Consider the following 21000-nt stretch of genomic DNA (forward strand, 5'->3'; position numbering starts at 1 on the left):
GCACAGACATTTCCCCTTACTTTTTAGGAGGAAAAAAGTGAGTGTTATGGTGCAAAAAATACGGTATATTTTAGCCAGAACCCTGTAAACCTTCTCAATCACTATCCAAGCTATGTTCTGAGTTTCAGGGGCAAATCCCTCATTCTGCTTAGTCATAATTTGGATTCTCTTTTTCTGCTTAGCCAGTATTTTATAAATAAATTTAATAAACAAACAAACATTTGCAAATCTCACTGGAGTTAAAAAGATCCAAAAAGCAAAATATTGCTTAACATGGGCTCTGAAAACAAAATGATGGAAAAAATATTTTGTGTCACAAATTCAAGTTTGTTCCAGGATTTTGTACACCTGTGGGATACTGCTGAGCCCTAAAGCAGTTTACAGTGACATTTAGAAAAATAAGTAATTTGTCCATCATGAAAAGAGACAAAATATTGTATTTCCACCCTCCATGCTACTTTCTCACAAGCAAATGGAAATAACACATTTTAGTCTAACAATTGGTAGACATAAAGGAAAACTACTTTTTTTCTAGCACAGTTGGGTTACATTTGACTTCAGCTATCAACTGAGAGTTAAAGCTTTCTTTGGATGCAAAATAATACATCATATTTAAAAATTAATTGCAATTATAAATTATGAAGGCCTAGAAAGACCACTGCAGAGCAGCAGTCATCTGTAAGGGTCTATTATAGAAAACAAAACAGGAACAAGAGCATAGTGCAGCCCTTTACAATTGAATGTTTTCATTGGTGATATGTGCATTTCACAGCAAATCTGCAATTTGCTCCTGCCCTAGCACAGTCCATGGTTTGCTCTTGGCTTTCCAATCATAATATGTTTGGAGTGAACAAATCATGATCTCTGGTCTGGGTGTAACAACAGGTGCAGGTAAAAAACATTCAAAACAAGAATACACTGCATCACCATAAAAGATGGTAACATAATGCTCTCTACCAAAGAAACAACCTCATAATTTTCTGAATTTTACTCCACTCTATATACCCGCCACAACCCATCTGAGCAGGAAATCAGAAATTTCCTAGCAGGACTGACCATGCAGAATTCATCCAACCAGAATTCATGGACAGTCCTATCACCCTGGAGGAAATAGAGACGGTCCGTGAAAACCTGAAATCACACAAAGCTCCAGGCCTGGATGGCTTTACAGCAGAATTCTATAAGAAATTCAAAGAAACCTTGACGCCCTACATGACCCGCCTGTTTAAAGGGGTGACCTCCTCCAAAATAGTCTCTATCCCAAACAACTCAAAGACAGCCTCAAAGTAGAATCATACCACCCAATCTCACTTATAAATCAAGACAAGAAGATATTCACATAAATCTTAGGTGACTGCCTAAAATAGGGTTGCCATATTTTGAAGAGCAAAAAATAAAAAATGATACATTTGCTGACTTCTACTTTTAACTACAGATTGCTTTGATGACTCTCATTTTAAATACCCCTACTATATGTAGGCTATAAAAGCTGTGATATATTGCTAGTAACAATGTTCTTAGCTTTCAACAAAATAATAATAATAATAATAATAATAATAATAATAATAATATATATTGCTCCCTCATTTGTCATAATAAAGTATGTGGGTTCATGTTCACATCTTTGTGAACATAAGTGTGCACAGAACAACTTATTAAACTGTTTAAGGGGGAGCCCTCCCAGACTCCTTCTCCAAGATCTTGTAGCTGAGCCACCATCCTTTTAGTTTTAGTTCAGCCACAAGAGAAGGGATTTATATACAGTAGTATGTAGCTAGTTTAAGATGCTGCTCTGTTGTGATTCTCTGCTGCAGACTAGCTTAGCCAAGTGTCTTAGATCTGAGTCTAATGCACTAGGGGGGAAAATGGGTTACTGTAACCAAAAAAAAGAACATCCCCCCCCCCCGGACATTTTGCCAATTTTAAAAATCTGCCCAGACAGAAATTTTAATCCTGGAAAAGGGGGTGTGTCTGGGAGAAAAGAGGACACATTGCAACCCTAAATCCTCTTACACAAATTAATAGCCCCAGACCAGGCTGGCTTCATCCCTGATCACAATATAACACACCCTATTAGGAAATTACTGAATCTGATCAAACACAGCCAAAAAACCCAAACTCCCACTGTCAATTACGTCCCTAGACATCCTCAGAGCCTTTGAAATGGAAATACCTGTTAGAAGTATTAACCAACATGACATTTGGCTCTAAGTTCCTACAAACCCTCAAAGAAATTTACTCCTAAGCCTCAGCAATATGCAGAATTTTAGTATGGACTCCAAAGAGCTTATAACCCGCCTACTCTCAGCAGCCAGGAGCATCATGGCTAGACACTGGAGGAACCTGTCAGGAGTGAACATGGACCATTGGTACCAAACTGTATGGGAAACAGCCTTACTTCAACAAACTGGAACCAACACAGGGACAAATAAAAAAGGACACCTTCACCCTGATGTGGCTCCCCTTTATTACATACACAGCCCAACAAGATAACAACAAGAACCCACCAGCACCATACGGATTGAAATGGCTAACTTGACCCAACAAGCGATTTCCCCCCTCACACATGCAAACAAAACTCACTGTGGTCAACTGAAGGCAACCAACCATGCCCTAGGCCCCCCAACCTCTCCCAATGCCCATGAAAACTAATAAATGAAAAGAGAACCTAGCCACCCTGACACTGACACAAAAAACTTTGAAAATTTGCTATGTAAAAGAACAAAAGTTTACTACCCCCTCTTCTCTTCTCTCCCCTCTCTCTGGCCCTTTTCTCCCCCAACCTTATACTTTATGCAACATTTAAGTCTCACATCAAATATAACTGATCTGTAAAAATGGACTTTATGATCTGAAAATAGAGGTGAAGCATGCACCTTTGTAACCCAAGAAAATCTTTAATAAAAACATTATTTTAAAAAAGAAAAGTAGATCTATCAGAAAGATCATTAAGCATTTCAAGAACTTCCTAGAGTTAGTATGTGGCTATGACGTTTTATCACTTTAGTCCAGTTGAAAGATTTAACTTTTAAAAGAAGAAGATGAGCAAATAAGATAACATATTGAATTGTTTACACAGAAACATAAATAGGACTGAATGGCTACAAGAATTAATGTGAAGGCAACACAACATACGAAACAGGTCAAGAATTATAGCACCTTCCACAAAACATATTCTTCTTTTGTGCACTTTTATATAGAGATGCTGTTGATAAATATATGTTTTTTATTCTGTGCATAGCTACACTTCATCACACTGAAAGGGTAAAACTACACACCATGTTAACTATATATTTTAATTCAGTGATTGGGAGTCACATCTTTTTAAAAACTCACAACAGTCATGAAGGTCCACAGTCCAGATCATGACCAAGGCCCCTGCCTCCATTCTGTTTTCCCACTGAAAATCCCTGCCAGATACTATTTTCTGCCATTAGCTGTTTGAAGGGGGTAATTTTCACTGAGAAAATGGCATGGGTGTTGAGAAAGGGTTACGTAACTTGAAAATTTCGACATTTAACCATTTGATATCAATGTGAAATGTAAAAAAACAATCTTAAGATACTGCAAAGCGGCAATGCTTTTACTTTCCTAAATCAAAAGTTGCATGTTTCTTCTCTGACCACTGTGTGGTGCTATAAACCTTAAGAAAAACTTTTGAGAAAACTTGGAAAATCTATTTGAAGGCAGTACTATATTGGCATTCTATTTTATTTCTTTAACTACTGCTTTTTATACTGAATTACACAGTGCTGTAAATTCTGTGATAATGGACCAAAAATACAATGAAGGCATGAATTTAATACAGATTTTTAAAATCACCTTATATTTTTTAACTCTATGCATATATAAATTGAGTCTACTGATAAAAAATGGCATTAGTGCTAAAATAATTTGAGCAGGATTCAACTAATGAGTCCCATCAGTGAAAGCCCCACACAAGGAGTTTGTGCAATGGAGCTTTCCCCAGTCTCCCCCCAACCCCACAATTGGATTGAGGGAGTCAGGAGAACCCCCAGAACAGCATGTAGGGGGGGAGAGAGGGGAGCAGTCTATCTGGCAAGCTGAAATGTTTGTACTGATGGAAGATCAGCTTAGCACAATACTGAATTTCTCCCAATCCATTAATAAGCCAGTGTAATGCATTAATATGATTTAGTTCAGATGGCAACAGGAAACCATGGTCATGAGACAAGCACTACCTTCTCTTTCACGAGGGGTGAAAATTTGAAGGTGCTTATCCTGGTTAGTTGCAGACAGTTCAGTCTGTACACAGCCACAAACCAAGACTGAGAAAAACACAATTCCCCACTTACATTTTCTATGACAAATGTCCACTCTTTGTCTTCAAATTCCTCAGCATGGGGATCCTAGAAGACAAAAATGCAATGTTAAGTTCATTTATGAATGATAGACAAAAAGTCTTGCTAGTAACACTATTTTGTATTTTCTTTTATTTATTCTTCACATAATATAAACCATGGAAAAGGTGGCACAGGAAAGTAAGGATTATGCTTTGATGTTATATATTAATTATATATCAAATTTTGAAATTTAAAGGAGACAGATATTTATTCTATTTAATTTATTTTCATATATTCAGAAAATTCTAAATGTGAAGGTCTAAGGAAATGATACGGTCTCACTTGGTGCCAAAAAATATATCAGAGAAGGTGCAAGTCTTCCTGGGCCAAGCATTCCATAGGAAAGGCGGCACGGCCCAAAAGGCCATCCCCCCCCCCCAATAGCTACTTGCCTCACCTCTGAAGGTGGGAGAACTATAGAAAGGTCTTTGATTTCTATCTTAACAAACAGAAAGGCTCATGGGGCACTGACGTTTCCTCAAGACCACAGTCTTTCCAGGATTTATTTTAGTTTATCAGTCCATATTCACTCCATCACTGATCCAGAAATCAATTCAGCACCTTCAACGTATCAACTGATGAAGGAAATGGAACAAGAGACTCAACACTACAAATCTTCTGATAATCTTACTCAGTTGTTTTGTGTAGGTGCTAGACAGCATTGGGGACAAGCTGGAATCCCGTGTCTGTTGTATCCCGTGCTTTTTTTCTAAAAAAATGTTTGGGGTACTCTCATTTTCCTACTCATTTTGAAATACTGCCCCTCAATGAGGCCAAACTTAGATTCACAAAATGTTTAGGGGTATGCGTACCCCTGCGTACACCCAGAAAAAAGCACTGTTTTGAACCAAAGTGTAAGTACCACAAGACTGATTAATTGTGTTCTTGCACCAATCTCTGGAAATGGTTGTCTAGGTATGAACAGAAACACTGAAGCACAGTACCCCCAGGTCACAAGACAGGCAGCCTAGCTAGAAACACACATACGTTGATGGCATCACAGGGCGGGCGCCACTACCGAGAAGGCCCTCTGCCTGGTTCCCTATACCTTTACTTCTCACAGTGAAGGAACCGCCAGAAGGCCCTTGGAGCTGGACCTCAGTGTCCGGGCTGAACGATGGGAGTGGAGAAGCTCCATCCGGTATACAGGGTTGAGGCCATTTAGGGCTTTAAAGGTTAACACCAACACATTGAATTGTGCTCTGAAACGTACTTACGTAGTTCTTAATATCACAAGTACATCACTCCTTCTCTAAGTTGAAAGTGTTACTGGATTTCTAGATTCAGGTAGCAAACAGTTAAGGGCTGCAGCCCTGCACATGCTTGAGAGTAAAATCTGTTTAATTTAATGGAGCTTACTTCTCAGTTTGCCCAATCTGCCTAGCCATGCTAGACTTTACAGGTAATATTTACCTGTAAGATGTTTGAGGACAACAGAGAGGTCATTTTGGATTTGCAAATATGTCTGAGGGTGGTACATCACCATTCTGACGAGCTGTATTTTCATCTATGTGTATGAACATTTTCTAAAGATACAGTGGCCTGCCTCTATATCATGCAAAATATTCAGCCCATTGACTGATTGCCTAAGCTTTTAAGTAGCAGGTTTTCAAGTATCCACTGGTGAATGCTAAGAGGCTATACTTAACATTCTCATTAGTAACTGAAGCCCAGACTTACCCTCTAATCCTACCAGCAACACCATTTCAACAGCCACTTACAGATTCAGACACACTACAATCTGTATCACTTCTGAAAACACATGGCTCGTCTATCTTAGTTCCTATTCTTCACCTATGCTACTATTTCAGATTGCTGCTTTACAAATAGAATCAAGCCTTTATCTCAGATTCCTATATAGCTCTGGATTAGTTATAATCTCTCAGCATTTGTTGCCAACACAGATAATAAGCCAGCAGCTCAGCTGTGATCTTGAGTTGTAACCAGTGCAAACAGTTGCTGCTGGAATACAGGGCCATTTTCATCACTGTCACTAAAACTACAGTGCAGACATTTGCTTCTCTCTTCCTGTGGGGAATTGTTCAGCAAAGCCAGTCAGTCACTTGGACACAACGGTCCCTAGCTGCCATAGTAGCCTTCACCTTTCTAACACAGAGAATACGATGGCTTTAATTGTTTTTCTGTGTGGTATTAATGGGGGCACATCTCACTCTTCCAATTTGACAAGAGTTGAGTTGACTGACAGAGGATGGTAGCTACTTTGATGAATCTGGAACCAGGGGTGCAGTCTTGCATATGTGATGCAAGAAGTATCCCTCTGCTAGTGTTGCAATTCACCCTGAGACCTTAGGGTGAAAGCAGGTAATAAATTGTAATGGTGGTGGTGATGCTGCTGCTGATGGTGATGGTAACAGAGATCATAAACCATGACCTTGCAAAGGCATCTGCCTCACTACAACTTTCTTCCTTCAACCCCAGATGCACCAATGGCCTAGTTCTTACTGAGGTGATATACCTGTGCTGTGTCTAGGTTTCATCAATTCAAACTGCTAAGACAAGGGCGCTCACATGACCCTGAATACAACAATATTCTTCATAAGTATGTGAGAGGATTTTCAACTTAGCTTTCTCCCTGATATGTTAGTTTTCTATATGTAGGATTTGTGTTTGTGTGCCAGATCATTTTACCAAATTAGCTCCCACCTGCAGCCTGAAGGGGCACTGCCAAGACACAGGGTACTACTCAGGGAGGACAAGGCAAACAAGGCTCTTTTTAAGCAATTGTCCACACACACACACACACACACACACACTTGTACTTTTAAGGTATGGCTGCTTGTAACCAGTTTAGTCTTTCTCACTAAAGCTACAATTCTCCTGTATGATAACAATTCCAGTACGGTGTGAAGTAGAAACAAAACAGCTTAATGTTTAGTTTAACTACAATTTACATAATATTACCAAAGTCCAGTTGCGAATTCCAGGTCATGTGGCCAGCATGACTAAGCCGCTTCTGGAGAACCAGAGCAGTACACAGAAACGCCGTTTACCTTCCCGCCGGAGCGGTACCTATTTATCTACTTGCACTTTGACGTGCTTTCAAACTGCTAGGTGGGCAGGAGCAGGGACCGAGCAATGGGAGTTCACCCCATTACAGGGATTCAAACCTCCAACCTTCCGATCGGCAAGCCCAAGGCTCTGTGGTTTACACCGCAGCGCCACCCATGTCCCAGACAGTAATTTGGATGTCTCTAAATGCAGATTGTGATGGGAACTGCAGTCTAAGAATATGACATCATCATGTTAGTGTTTTAAACCCAATCCAGCAGCAACTCTCCATAAAGATACCTGATAACAGATGGTGCAGCATTTCAGAAGGAACTTGAGACACAATATTTAAAGGAGCAGTCCTTTTGCTGGTGCCTGACATTTTATTACATGGAAAGTGTATATAGTTTAGAAATGTAGATAGCTTGAACTTTTTGAAAACAGGAAAGGTTAGCTAATGTCTACCAGCTTTACCAATGTGATAACATCTGAAGGCTGCAATCATATGTGCATTTACTGGGGAGTAAATACCAATAGCTCAGTGGCGCTGACTTCTGAGTAAACATATAGGATCATGCTGCAAGGATGTGATCTAGTTTCATCCTGGAATAACCAACATGCCGTTCTATCGCATACATATCTACTCAGAAATGGAGCTAAATGGTTACTCCCAAATTAACACGCATAGGATTTCAGCCTGATCATTTCATCTTTGTTGGTAACAGCAGGTTCAGGGCTAAATCCTAAAACCATTTATTTGGAAATACAGTCATACCTCGGGATAAATACGCTTCAGGGTAAGTATTTTCGGGTTGCGCTCTGCGGCGACCCGGAAGTAACAGAGTGTATTACTTCCGGGTTTTGCCACTTGCGCATGCGCAGACAGTCAAAATGACGTCACACGCATGCGCGGAAGCGGCGAAACGCAACACGCGCACGCGCAGTCACGTCTTACATTCTGTTCAGGATGCGAATGGGGCTCCGGAACAGATCCCGTTCGCATCCCGAGGTACCACTGTGTAGCGCTGGCTTCAACTAATGAGCCCCACTAGTAGAAGTCTGTGCAAAGGACGTCTGCTTGTGCAACGGGATTTTCTTAACTCATCTCCCATGTCCCCCTAAGCTGACTCAGGAGGGTTGAGAGAAACCCCAGTATAGCACACAGCAGGGGGAGAGGGAGGACCATTTCACCTTGCAAGCTTAAATGTTTGCACAGGTGGAACAATTGCCATAGTGTTATGTTGAATTTTAACCAAAGGTTTTTTCACTCTTTCAATGGTGCATACCTGCAAGAAAGCTTGGTTAGGACTGTAGTCTTAGTGAAGGCAACAGTAGAAAATGTAGAATCAGATGTTCATAGCATTTCCTGTTTATTATTAAATCTATGAAATTGGAACAATTAAAGACAAGATAAAACAACATAGTTACCTTGAAAAGTGTCACAGTGATTTCAATGTTTTCAGGAACAGGCCACACAACAACACCACGATATGGATTTTTTATTCCTGGCTGCCAGCTATGAGCCTGAAGAAACATTGGGGAGGAGAAAAGCAGTTGGGGAAAAAACTGATTAATGTACAGAGCAAATTCAGCCAAATATATGCAGAAACAACATGCACAGTACTAGACTGCAGGTTTCAAAAAGGTGAGAAGGATTCTCTCCCTCAATATTTTAATTTTCTTGAAAGCGTTGGAAAAGACACAATGCTGATTTGGTTGAATACTTTTTGTTCAGAGGCTTCGTTCATGAATTGTCTGATGGCTAGGCTGAGGCTGGGAGCATTTTCCTGTTCTGCTCCCAGACTAACGTTGTGACTAACTTATCTACCCCAAATTCCTCTCCTGCACAACCTCCACCTTCAAATGTATAGACCAGGGGTCACCAAAAGTCTTCCTCTGGTGCTACTGGGCAGGTGCCGCAGACTCTGAGCTTTCATGTAAAAGAAAGCATCTAGCCTTCTTACAAAGAAAGTTATAGAGCAAAATGTGTACCATATTTTTTGCTCTATAAGACTCACTTTTTTCCTCCTAAAAGGTAAGGGGAAATGTGTGTGTGTCTTATGGAGCGAATGCAGGCTGCGCAGCTATCCCAGAAGCCAGAACAGCAAGGGGGATTGCTGTTTTCACTGCGCAGCGATCCCTCTTGCTGTTCTGGCTTCTGAGATTCAGAATATTTTTTTTCTTGTTTTCCTCCTCCAAAAACTAGGTGTGTCTTGTGGTCTGGTGTGTCCTATAGAGCGAAAAATACAGTAATTACCTTCAAAGTGATTTCTGTGAAATGAGAGCAAGTGCCGTGTGGCTACCTTGAATATTTTTCCTGGAACTGATAAATGCTCAGGCTGTTTGTGTGCAAAATCAATTTGTATGATCTCCATAAGTAGAACCAGCAGAGCGTGGCTGATTTCACATGAGAAGCACAAAGTTACCTCTAGTTTTGTGTTTTAGCATGATCCCCAGAGCAGCTATTTGGCACTGCCACCCCAGCACATTTTCAAATGTACCCAACTGCTGAGCCTTGTTGTAGACGTATTCATGGACAATACCTTTTCAATGGCTATTAGCCAAGACAAGTGGGATTTGCAACACAATTTTGCAGTGTAAACCAAGCACCTAAAGGAAATGTGCTGTTTGGGAATAGAACCTGACCCTCTTGTCGTTCAGGCCTTGGGGTTCAGAAGTGGGAAGTGATAAACATCACCATTCCTCTCCGCACCATTGGCCCTCCCCAGCTATCCTATGTAGTGCTAAGAAACTGCCAGCCCCAAACCTAAGTATTTTATATTATACAGCATGAGAGGCAGGGGTAGGAAGAAGAGTTCTGGAGAAATTAACTCAAATCATAATCACCCCCAAAGATACTTGCTCTAAGGTGTCACAATGGGTGAGCAGGTCAATTGCCCCTTTTTCTCTGCTCTCCATATAGGATTCTGTGCCTCTGCTGCTCTCAGCTTGTTTGGTATAATAAGCAGCCTGCCTAAATTTTAGTTTTGTAGACAGGGGTAGCCAATATGGTGCCCTCCAGATGTTTTGGACTATAATTCCCATAATCCCTGATCATTGGCCAACTGGGACAGATGGGAGCTTCCGTCCCTAACATCTGGAAGACCCCATGCTGAAGAACCCCCTTCTCTCCAGGGTGAACTACCGTCAACATACTATAAGACAGTGGTGGCCAAACTTGGTCCTCCAGTTGTTTTGGAACTACAATTCCCATCATTCCTGACCACTGGTCCTGTTAGCTAGGGATGATGGGAGTCGTAGTCCAAAAACAGCTGGAGGGCCAAGTTTGGTCACCACTCCTATAAGTTAAGCTCAGATGCTCCAGTCAGGCAGCTATTTTAAAAAATATATAATTTGCTTTAAATTGACAGGTGTATGTACTACTATGTAGAGACCCCAGGTGTATTTTTTTGATTTCAATAATATTTCAATGTTTCACTTTAATTGCATTTAACCTTTTAGAATGTATTAGGCTTGATTTTTGTGTGTTCTGCATTCTTGAGTCTCTCCTCCCTACGCTGCATTGCATCCCTCCTTATCTGACCCTGAAAGTGGCACAAATGGCAGGATGTTTTCCTATGTCAGTTATGAATTAGCACCAGAGTGTTAATCAGAAATCCTTGGAAGTTCCCTGAAAGATAGGCTAGGTTGCCAGGGCAACGTGGGACATCTGATACCTAAAACGGGCAAAAGGCCTAGGCGCTTCTGGTCAACCCCAAGGTGATAGCGGGGGCAGAGGATAGCAGGAAGACACCATACGTGTTTTCTATCCAATGACCTGTGACCTTTCTTGACACATGTAAAGGGGATGTTTTATTTTTAAGAATGTTTTATGACTCTTTGTGTGTTGTATATAAGCTTTCGCTCTGAAGTGCCTTGGGGCAGACCTTCTTAACTGGCAAGTTGAGTTGAGTGAGCTCTGTCCTATTGCACTAGCTATAATAAACACGGGTCCCTAATCTGGATGCCGGACTTAAAAAAATTCCTTGGTTTTGTGGTTTATTTAAAAGGTGGTCCCTCACCTGGATAATGAACAAGGTGGTGTAGAAGTGAATTCTTACCACAATGTTTAGTTTCCAAACTTATAGGCACTCAGCTACCTGAGTTTGCTGTTAGAGAGAAGATATCAAAAAATGGAACACCTGAGCAGTACATTATCATATACTGGGGAAAACCAACAGAGATCACTGTTGAAGACACAGTGCTGAACAAGATTTTCATTTGTTCTGATTCGGCAAGGCAACTCTCAAATACTTTATATATAAAAAATAAGATTAGCAAAACGCAACCAATTTGGCTTCTTTTTTTTAAAAAAATCTATTTTTTAATTAGGAAAAAAAAATCCACATCAACAGTAGAATAACATCTTCACTAGACGAACTTGAAAGTCACAAAATAAAAAAGGTAGCTAACTGCTTTGAAACTTTCAAGTGACCCTTAAAACGTTAAAATAAAAAAATTCCTTCCAGTAGCACCTTAAAGACCAACTAAGTTAGTTCTTGGTATGAGCTTTCGTGTGCATGCAAGAAGTGTGCATGCACACGAAAGCTCATACCAAGAACTAACTTAGTTGGTCTTTAAGGTGCTACTGGAAGGAATTTTTTTATTTTGACTATGGCAGACCAACACGGCTACCTATCTACCCCTTAAAACGTTATTACTCTACTGCTACTTTGCAATTAATAAAACATTATTTATAATCTCATCATCACTAAATGGATAGTACATTTTGTATCCTTTGGCCCAGGCTGAGATAGACTGAAGGAAAGGGTTTAAGGTACAAAGCTTTCTAGAGGGTTCTGTAATTGCACTGTACTGGGGCTAAGATCCGAAATGTCAGAGAGCAGAGCGGCCACACAGAAGCATCTTGGTATATTTTTCTATGCAACACAAAGGTACCATTTTCCTATTGAAGTTTTAGCACATTTAGGGATTTGCCTCTGCTGACCATAACTGATATGAGCAAGCCTCAACGTTTACTAATTGTTTTAATTGTCCTACATATGGACTCTTCTTTAAAACAAAAATTCATACAACAGTCTTACCAAAAAGGTAAGATAAATATGTAGGCGTTATTCAAAAGCTCAGGGCCACAGCAAGCTATCTTTATTGCATTCGACTTCATTGATAGCCAGTGTGGTACCCTCCAGAAGTTGATGGGCTACAAACACCCCTAAGCACTGGCCATGCTGGTTACGGCTGAAGGGAGTTTTAGTCCATGAGCATATGGATGTCATCACATTGGCTCCCCTGTTTATAATGGGAAACAGTGATGAGGAGAATCCAGGCGAAACTTTTGGAAAATACACTTGTTTATAAAAGTGAGAGAGACACAGCCTGATTCAATGATTTTTCGATTATATATACTTTTATCCTGTCAAATTTTCTCTGATTTTCATTTTCAGTCCATCAGATATAATACTGAAATGTTCTCCTCCCCTCCCAGGATCATTCCATTCTCATAGGAGATGAATATATGAAAGCCAAGGGCACAGGCTGCCAAAGATTTACGTAATCCTTGGGACACAAATATCACCCTAATATAAAATAATTTGTCATTTGATCTGCTTCCAAGAATGCAATTAAAAGAAACTAATAACATGCATAATGATTTGAATGCATAATACAACTGTCTCTACAGTTCTAGAGACAAACATCTTAAATCAAGTAGAATCACCAATGTTCTATAGGCCCAGAACTTGATGGCAAGGAGTTTGTATCATTTTAGAAATGCTCTCCAAATGCCCCAAGTTAAAATCTCCTTAACTGATATGCCAGTGCAGCAGAACTATTCCGGCTCTTGTAGAAAGTCAGACACTCGAAAAACAAAGTCACCATCAATACATGGATCTGCTTATGTAAATTAGGAACACCTAAGGATGAAATCTGATGTCTAGAAACCATGTCCACTGCATAGCAAGTATAATTCTGAGGAGAAGGGACTCCTGTGGCTTCCAATCGTGGTGCTGGAATCATGGACTACTCAGAGCATCTGTATGTCAGTCCATAGCTGCCTGAAAATCTAGGATAGCTGGAGGATAGTAGTGCTGAACATATTATGTGGCTAGACTATAAACAGCAGAATGGGAATAGGGATGCACTTTCAAAGACACATCTTATGAAGGAAATGCAAAGCTGAGAGACAGCTTCCACATTCTGATGCACATCAGATTTGTTTCCTGATCCATCAGTTATGTATGTGCAGAAACCTGCTTATGTGTGCAGATTTCCTCAGCTGGATTGGGGAATTTAAGTGACTGCTTGAATTTAAATTATTTTAATTTTAACCAACCTCTTCAAAGCAACTTAGCTAATTCAAATTATTTCCACATAAATAATGATAATGTGGAAATAGGATCACAAAGGAGCTAGCATATAATAGGTGTTCAAATGTAATTTAATTTTGTACATTTTGCTCCTTATAGCACAATGGCTACTCTTCTACGGTAGTATGAAATTGTTATTATGGTTATTATTCATTTACTACGGACATATTAGCTGGGAGCTCTTGGAAGTAAATAAAGTTTTGCACTAATACAGCAATTATGACCAACTTGACCAACTTGAATCTATCCTTAAAATGTATAAATAAGTTGAGAATAAAGCAAGTTAGTGTATGTGGTTAACATGTTGGATGAGGCCATTTTCCCACCCAGAAAACCAATTCAAGTAATAAAAATATGCAACCATGACCACTTAATATTTTCTTATACTAACACTTTAGATATGGAACCTTCCACTCTGACCATCTTGGAGGGAAGGCAGGATAAATATTGAATACATCAATAGACTACTCTCAATTACTATTGATCTTCACAATGACAGGTGCTGAACTTATTGTACTGCATGCATCAATGCAACCTCAGTAACTAGTAATACTAAGCAGGGTATTAACAAGAAAAAACAGAGAACAACTTAGGTGTATTTGTAAAAATCAGTTATCTTTCTCCTGTCTTAAGGCAAAACAATAATCAACTAACTTATTTCAACTTTTGTTTCCCTTATTCAACTAAACTAAACTAACCTTAGAAGATTTCCTTCGACTTCTTCTTGTCCAAACCACTACCAATTTATCAGGTTGCCTGTTGAGGAGGAAAAAAAGACACCCACCATTAATTTTTCTAGATTTATTTATTGATTGATTTATGATGTGATAAAAGAACAGTGCTTTCTCTTGCACCACTCCTTCATATGAAAGAGACTACAATTCATCAATTACCTTCTCATATCAACTCCGTTGAGCTATTTCAAAACTCTCCAATTCAAAAAATCATAGGTTTGTCAAACTAATTATCTACATATAAATGTACACATGCACACACACACACACCAAGTATCCAGTAAAATACATAGATGGATAGATTGAAAACCAATTTTCAGAGGCATTTTATTCAGAGGACACAGAGGCAAGTGGTACAATTTGAAATGCTATCAGGTGGGCCTGGTTTGTGAAATGACACTTAACAAGCACTTTGCTATTTCCGGACTTCTTGTTGCCCGAGAACCTGGGATTGTGGTTTGTTTCCTCTAAACCAGGCATGGCCAAACTTGGCCCTCCAGCTGTTTTGGGACTAAAGTGGTACCTCGGGTTACATACGCTTCAGGTTACATACACTTCAGGTTACACACTCCACTAGCCCAGAAATAGTACCTCGGGTTAAGAACTTTGCTTCAGGATGAGAACAGTTTCAGGTTAAGAACGGACTTCTGGAACGAATTAAGTACGTAACCAGAGGTACCACTGTACAACTCCCATCATCCCTAGCTAACAGGACCAGTGGTCAGGGGTGATGGGAATTGTAGTCCCAAAACAGCTGGAGGGCCAGGTTTGGCCATGCCTGCTCTAAACAAACTACCAGTGGTATGCAAAGAAAAAACTTCATCCATAACAAGCATATATCATAACTCTAGCAAAAGATTCTAAACCTCTCAGCAGTGTGTATATGAACATACATGAGTGCTGGCAGAAGGTACACACTTGTAACAAATAGGTGGAGAACAACAGGTTGCAAGGGTGGTTTAAGACCACATGGAGAGTGTGTAGTGAGTTTGTAGTGTGAGTATTTCCATCTTCTTCTTCTTTTTGTTTGTGTTAGTAGTTTCGCTCCAGAGAGCTTTTGGCTTATGTGAATGCCCCAAACCCTTATTTTAAATTTTTTTTTTGGGTCACTGGACCAACAAGGGCACAAGGCCAGGATTTAGGGCATAGGGCCAGATAATTTATAGGGCATAGGGCCAGAATTTGCAGTTTCCATGGAAATGCTAAATGGCTAATTGTATTCCTGAGAAGCTGTTTGGGACAGCAGACTAGGCACTGAGTACCGTATTTTTCGCCCTATAGGATGCACTTTTTCCCCTCCAAAAATGAAGGGGAAATCTGGGTGCATCCTATGGGGCGAATGCAGGCTTTCGCTGAAGCTTGGACAGCGAGAGGGGTCGGTGCGCACTGACCCCTCTCGCTCTCCAGGCTTCAGGAAGACATCCACAGCCTAGGCAGCCCTGCGGGAGTTCCTGCAGGGCTGCCTAGGCTGCGGATAGCAGTCTGCTTCCCAGAGTGCCGGGCGCGCTGAAAGCAGAGCGCCCGGCGCTTCGGGAACACATCCGCAGCCTAGGCATCCCTGCGGGAGTTCCCCGCAGGGCTCCCCATGCTGCGGATAGCAGCCTGCCGCCCGGCGCAATGGGCGCCCTGAAGCAGAGCACCCCTCACGCTGGGCAGACATCCGCAGCATGGGGAGCCCCGCAGGAGTTCCCCGCAGGGCTCCCCACGCTGCAGATAGCAGCCGGGTGCCCTGAAGCAGAGCGCCCCTCGCGCCGGGCAGACATCCGCAGCATGGGGAGCCCTGCAGGAGTTCCCCACAGGGCTCCCCACTGTGGATAACAGCCTGCCGCCCGGCGCGAGGGGCGCGCTGAAGCAGAGTGCCCCGCGCGCCGGGCAGACATCGGCCAGCCCCACAAGCTCGGGGGACAGCAGGGAGCCGCAGCGCTGCCATCCCGCTGTTCCTCGACCTGGTTCGGTTTCGCGACCTGGTTTTGGGGGGGAAATAAAGGAAAAAATGGGCAACCAAAGCCCATTTACAATTTTGTGCTTAGGGTATAGATAAATGTTTAGAGCAGAAAACAACATGTTGTAAATGTGACCAAACTTATCTGGCTGACATATGGTAAAAAGTAGATCTGACTTCTATTATAGACAAAAAATAAGTAAGGCTTATATCAGTCTGCTCCTTAGGGGAGCAAGAGATTAAAAGCTTAAGTTATAAGGTGGTGAAAGCACATGCACAAGGAAAAATGGTTTACCAGAAGTATGTCTAAAGCAGCATGCAATATTTTTTTGTGGCTAGAGAGAATAAACTACCGTATGTCTAAGCATCCCACTGGTGAAGAAAGTGTAGCTAAAAAGTTCCTTAGGAAGGATGGATTTGACACCTTTAGAGAGCTTTACTCCAAAAAGGGGTCCATGTGTATGAGATGGGAAATGCTTTGACTCTGATAATTCATTAAAATATTTGGAGGAAGTATTTCACTCTTATTGCATAAGAGTTTAGACCATCAAAAATGCAGAAAGAATATTGTATGTTATGGGGTTTACTTTATGTTTCTGATAGTTTCCAAAAGGCTTTAAATGGAGTAAAAAAAACAGAAGAAAAACTGAGGTGATTGAAGATTGGGAAGAGATTATTTTTGCTTAGAACAACAGACAGTAACATTAGAGCAGGAACTGGGGAGTGAAAAGTTAAAACCTACAGGTAGAGAAGGTAAGATGGTCGTCTTCTTTGAAAAATATGGAACTTGAAAAGGAGAAGGCAATAAAACTTGCCCAGGAAGCAGAGGAATCATTAAAAATTGCACACATAGACAAGCTGCTGCAGAAATGCTTATAATCAAAATACAGGATCCGAAAAAGCAGTTAGTTATGATCATGGTGTTTCTCGCATTCAAAAACTAGAAAAGCACTTAACTCTCTTGCAATATCATAATGGTTTCTGCAGTTATAAGAGTATTCAAGAACTATTTCTAATTTGAAGAACATTTGGGGTTTGTTAACAAATCTCCTTAAAGGGAACATACTGTGATTTGAAAATGGGACTGTTCAGTTTAAATCAATAGGCTATGACTCCATAATTGAAAAATTATAGTGTAATGGGAACAATGAGTAAAATTAGTAAACAAATTGATCCTCTAATTTGGAAGGCAGTGGCTTTAAGGTATATGGAATATACAGTTGTGGGACCCCATGTGCTTAAATTGAAACATTTTACAGTCTAAATTCTATAAAAGGAGTCTTGGTCTCATTGAATTACGGTAATTAAATATTTCTGCATAGTTTCCACAGTGTGTGCCTTACCTAAAAACAAACCAACACACTTGGAAACAATGTACTTACTTACGGAACCAAAGAACCGGAGTATCGTTTTTTGGGACACTGGAAATATATTAGCTAATAAACTATATTACATAACAGTCCAAAGAACTTACGGAACCCATCACTAAAGCATTAACAGGGCTGCAAGTATGTCACAAGTTATAACTGCATTACTTTCCACATAGAAATAATTAATAGAAAAGGATAATCATGTTAGAGTTTTTAAATGTGATAATCAAAGCTTTGAGACACACCTTGATTGCTTTTCATTTAATTTTTTAAAATACATTTTGTTTTTCAGTTTAATTTTTATAACATACAAACATCAAATACAAATATCCCATTTTTAATTACTCCCTCACTATTTCTTAGTTAATAGTTTTAACTACAGTTTTAAGATAATCCTACTAATGAACTTCATTGTTTACAATAATTTTTCAGATAGTTTACATAATTCCCCCATTCTTTATTAAAAGTTGTTTCTTCCTAGTGTCTGACTCTTCCAGTGAGTTTTGCCATTTCAGCATGGTCCATTAATCTAATCTGCCACTCTTCCTTGGTTGGAACTCTATCTTCCTTTCATTTCTGTGCCACCATCATCCAGGCAGCTGTGGTTGTATAAATAAACATTTTTTTTCTGGTCATTGGGTCTCTCCACACCTAGTATTCCTAAAAGAAAAGCTTCTGGTTTATTACACCCTACATTCCAAAAACAGTTATAAGTGGTTAAGAGTTTAGGAGAACAGACAACTTTAGAGGTACATAATGAAAAACAGATTATTACTGAAATAGCTACAGTTAGAAAAATTGGAACCAATAACTGGTGGAATTCATTGTCTGAATGAAGGCCAAGTGTTTAAGGAGCTTTAGCAATAATGATTCACCCCATTGTGGTGATACTAATTGGGCAAGATGAGATCCTTATAACTATAATATGCATGATGTGGTGGATGGCGAGACAAGCATGGACTCTGCATATCCTAGAAGAACGCAAAAGATTCCAATACCAAAGGATGTTAGATAACATGTAGGAACATGAATCCAACAACATGGGGAATTGTGAGGAAGGCTGTGTGAATCTGAATTTATGATATGGATTAGCTCTGTAGATCATGGCACAGGTATAAGATTGACACAACTATAGTATGACACAAAACCCTCCATGAACCAGGAAACAAGCCTGATACCAATCACCTGCTGAAAAGCATTCAGGAATATCCTGAGTTCACACACATCTGACCTAAAGATTAACATGCAGGATTGCTAAGTGCAGGATACTCAGCTCCTCCATGTGATCCATCCACACAATAGTGAGGTGATTTAAAGGCAGACTGCAGACAGAGATGCCTAGGTTTACACAACTGCTCACTATCAAAATATTTAACCTTCTGTTAAGCAAACAGGATAGCCAGTTTTAACCATTTCTCACTATTCTGAAAGGAGTTGTGGAAATTGTAGGAATCACTCATTTTACAGTCACCTCCCCTATACATTGGCATGACTTGACAAGAATGTACAGTGGTGCCTCGCAAGACAAAATTAATTCGTTCTGCGAGTTTTTTCGTCTTGCGAATTTTTCACCTTGCGAAGCACGGTCAAGTCGCAACTGCACCTCTTCAAGCGGTTTTAAGAAAAAGGAAACAAACTTGCAAGACGTTTTCGTCTTGCGAAGCAAGCCCATAGGGAAATTCGTCTTGCGAAGCAACTCAAAAAACGAAAAACTCTTTCGTCTTGCGAGTTTTTCGTCTTCCGAGGCATTCGTCTTGCAAGGTACCACTGTATTAAAAAACCCATTAGAGTCAAAGGCTAGTGGGCTCTCATAGCTCCAACAGCACAGAACCTATCCAGCACTCCCTAGGACTCTGAACACTTACGCTTTGCTTAAGGACAAGTATGCTTTTCCTTCCTCCCCATTCCCCTTCTAGTGTGGGTTTATGGCTAAATGGTCATAAACCATGCCTCTCTAGGCCTTTAGAACAGTTAGAATCTTTTACTCTTTAATTACAGTGTGCCTACCTGATGGACTGTAACTAGACTGTAACTTAGGTAACTGTTTATTCTAAAAGTATGGTAAAAGAAATCCATATACGGCAATATACGTAAAGAGCTAAAGGACAAGTGGCAAACAAGTGTTGCGGTAATGTTTATTGGAAGTTGAAGGAAAAGGGTTTTCTGGCAAATGACCTATGGCCGACATAACATGTGACATTATTCCTACAATAATTTGTCGGGTCAAGAAAAAGCAGCTCAGTCACAGCCACAACCCCTTCCCCGTAACGCAACTTTTAACATCATTTGCAGGTAAGACAAACATCAGGAATGGCTCTTTTTTTTAAGTATTAAATTTCATCATATTGATGGACATCATATTGCCAACCAATTTCCTTTTTAATTTCTGTCTCAAACTCAACAATAACAAAGTTGCCAACAGACAACAGTTACCGTACCTTCACCATAAGGTCCCAGGGCAATTTACAATTAAATAAAAACACAATACAGTATTAAAATCAGTTAAAACAAATATGAGAATCAGTTCCTTTTGAAAAAAACCTTTCTTTTTCAGTTTCTGAAAATACAACAAACAATCCACCTTGAGAATTAGCCACAGGCACATAACTGTTATTCAAACTCTCAAGTCAATCATTTCACTTACAGGGCTATTTCACATATGCATATACTCCACTTGGTTGCCTCATTGCTTCACAGCTCATAGTTGGGTGCTTTTCCATGAAATGTGTGAGCAGCAGCTGAAATATGTGAATGCACCCAGTACAGTATTTGAAACTGTGGTAAATGACACAGAACAGACTTTTTCAGGGGTTCAAAAACTGAAGGTTAAGGAACCAGTATTTCACCACAGTACCTGGGAAAGTTCCTCCAATGTTAAAACTGTACGTCAGTGTTGCCTGTTAGAAAGGTTTGCTTTCAGAAGAACGAAGATATAGTCCAACAAGACAATGACTGATCCTGCCCCCCACAACATCCAAATCAATATGGCTAACTTAACCCAGCAATGCCCCTACACACATGCAAACCACACTGCAACCAATCAACTGCAACCAACCATGGCCTTGGCTCTCTGATCTCTAGCTCAGCCAGCAAAAATAAGATCCAGAAGACACTGACACTAAAACTCCACTTACATACAGTCATACCTTGGAAGTCGAATGGAATCCATTACGGAAGTCCGTTCGCCTTCCAAAACATTCGAAAACCAAAGTGCGGCTCCTGCAGCCAATTGGAAGCCGCGGAAGCCCCATCAGA

At 40.3% G+C, this 21000-nt stretch overlaps 1 protein-coding gene across 11 annotated transcripts in view; it reads right to left on the reverse strand.

Annotated features, from left to right (window-relative positions):
- The window catches only part of EHBP1 (EH domain binding protein 1), a 273433-nt gene that overhangs the window by 213265 nt on the left and 39168 nt on the right, over positions 1-21000 (reverse strand). For all 11 annotated transcript variants that reach the window (XM_083495129.1, XM_083495124.1, XM_083495130.1 and 8 more), the window contains exons 3-5: positions 14398-14455; positions 8802-8897; positions 4317-4370 (exon numbers count right to left, since the gene is read on the reverse strand). In XM_083495129.1, the coding sequence (XP_083351255.1) occupies positions 4317-4370; positions 8802-8897; positions 14398-14455 (208 nt within the window). The remainder of the gene's footprint in view (positions 1-4316; positions 4371-8801; positions 8898-14397; positions 14456-21000) is intronic.

The sequence above is a fragment of the Podarcis liolepis genome (assembly GCF_965112155.1).
Source record: "Podarcis liolepis genome assembly, chromosome: 3".
In the NCBI taxonomy this organism is placed as follows: domain Eukaryota; kingdom Metazoa; phylum Chordata; class Lepidosauria; order Squamata; family Lacertidae; genus Podarcis; species Podarcis liolepis.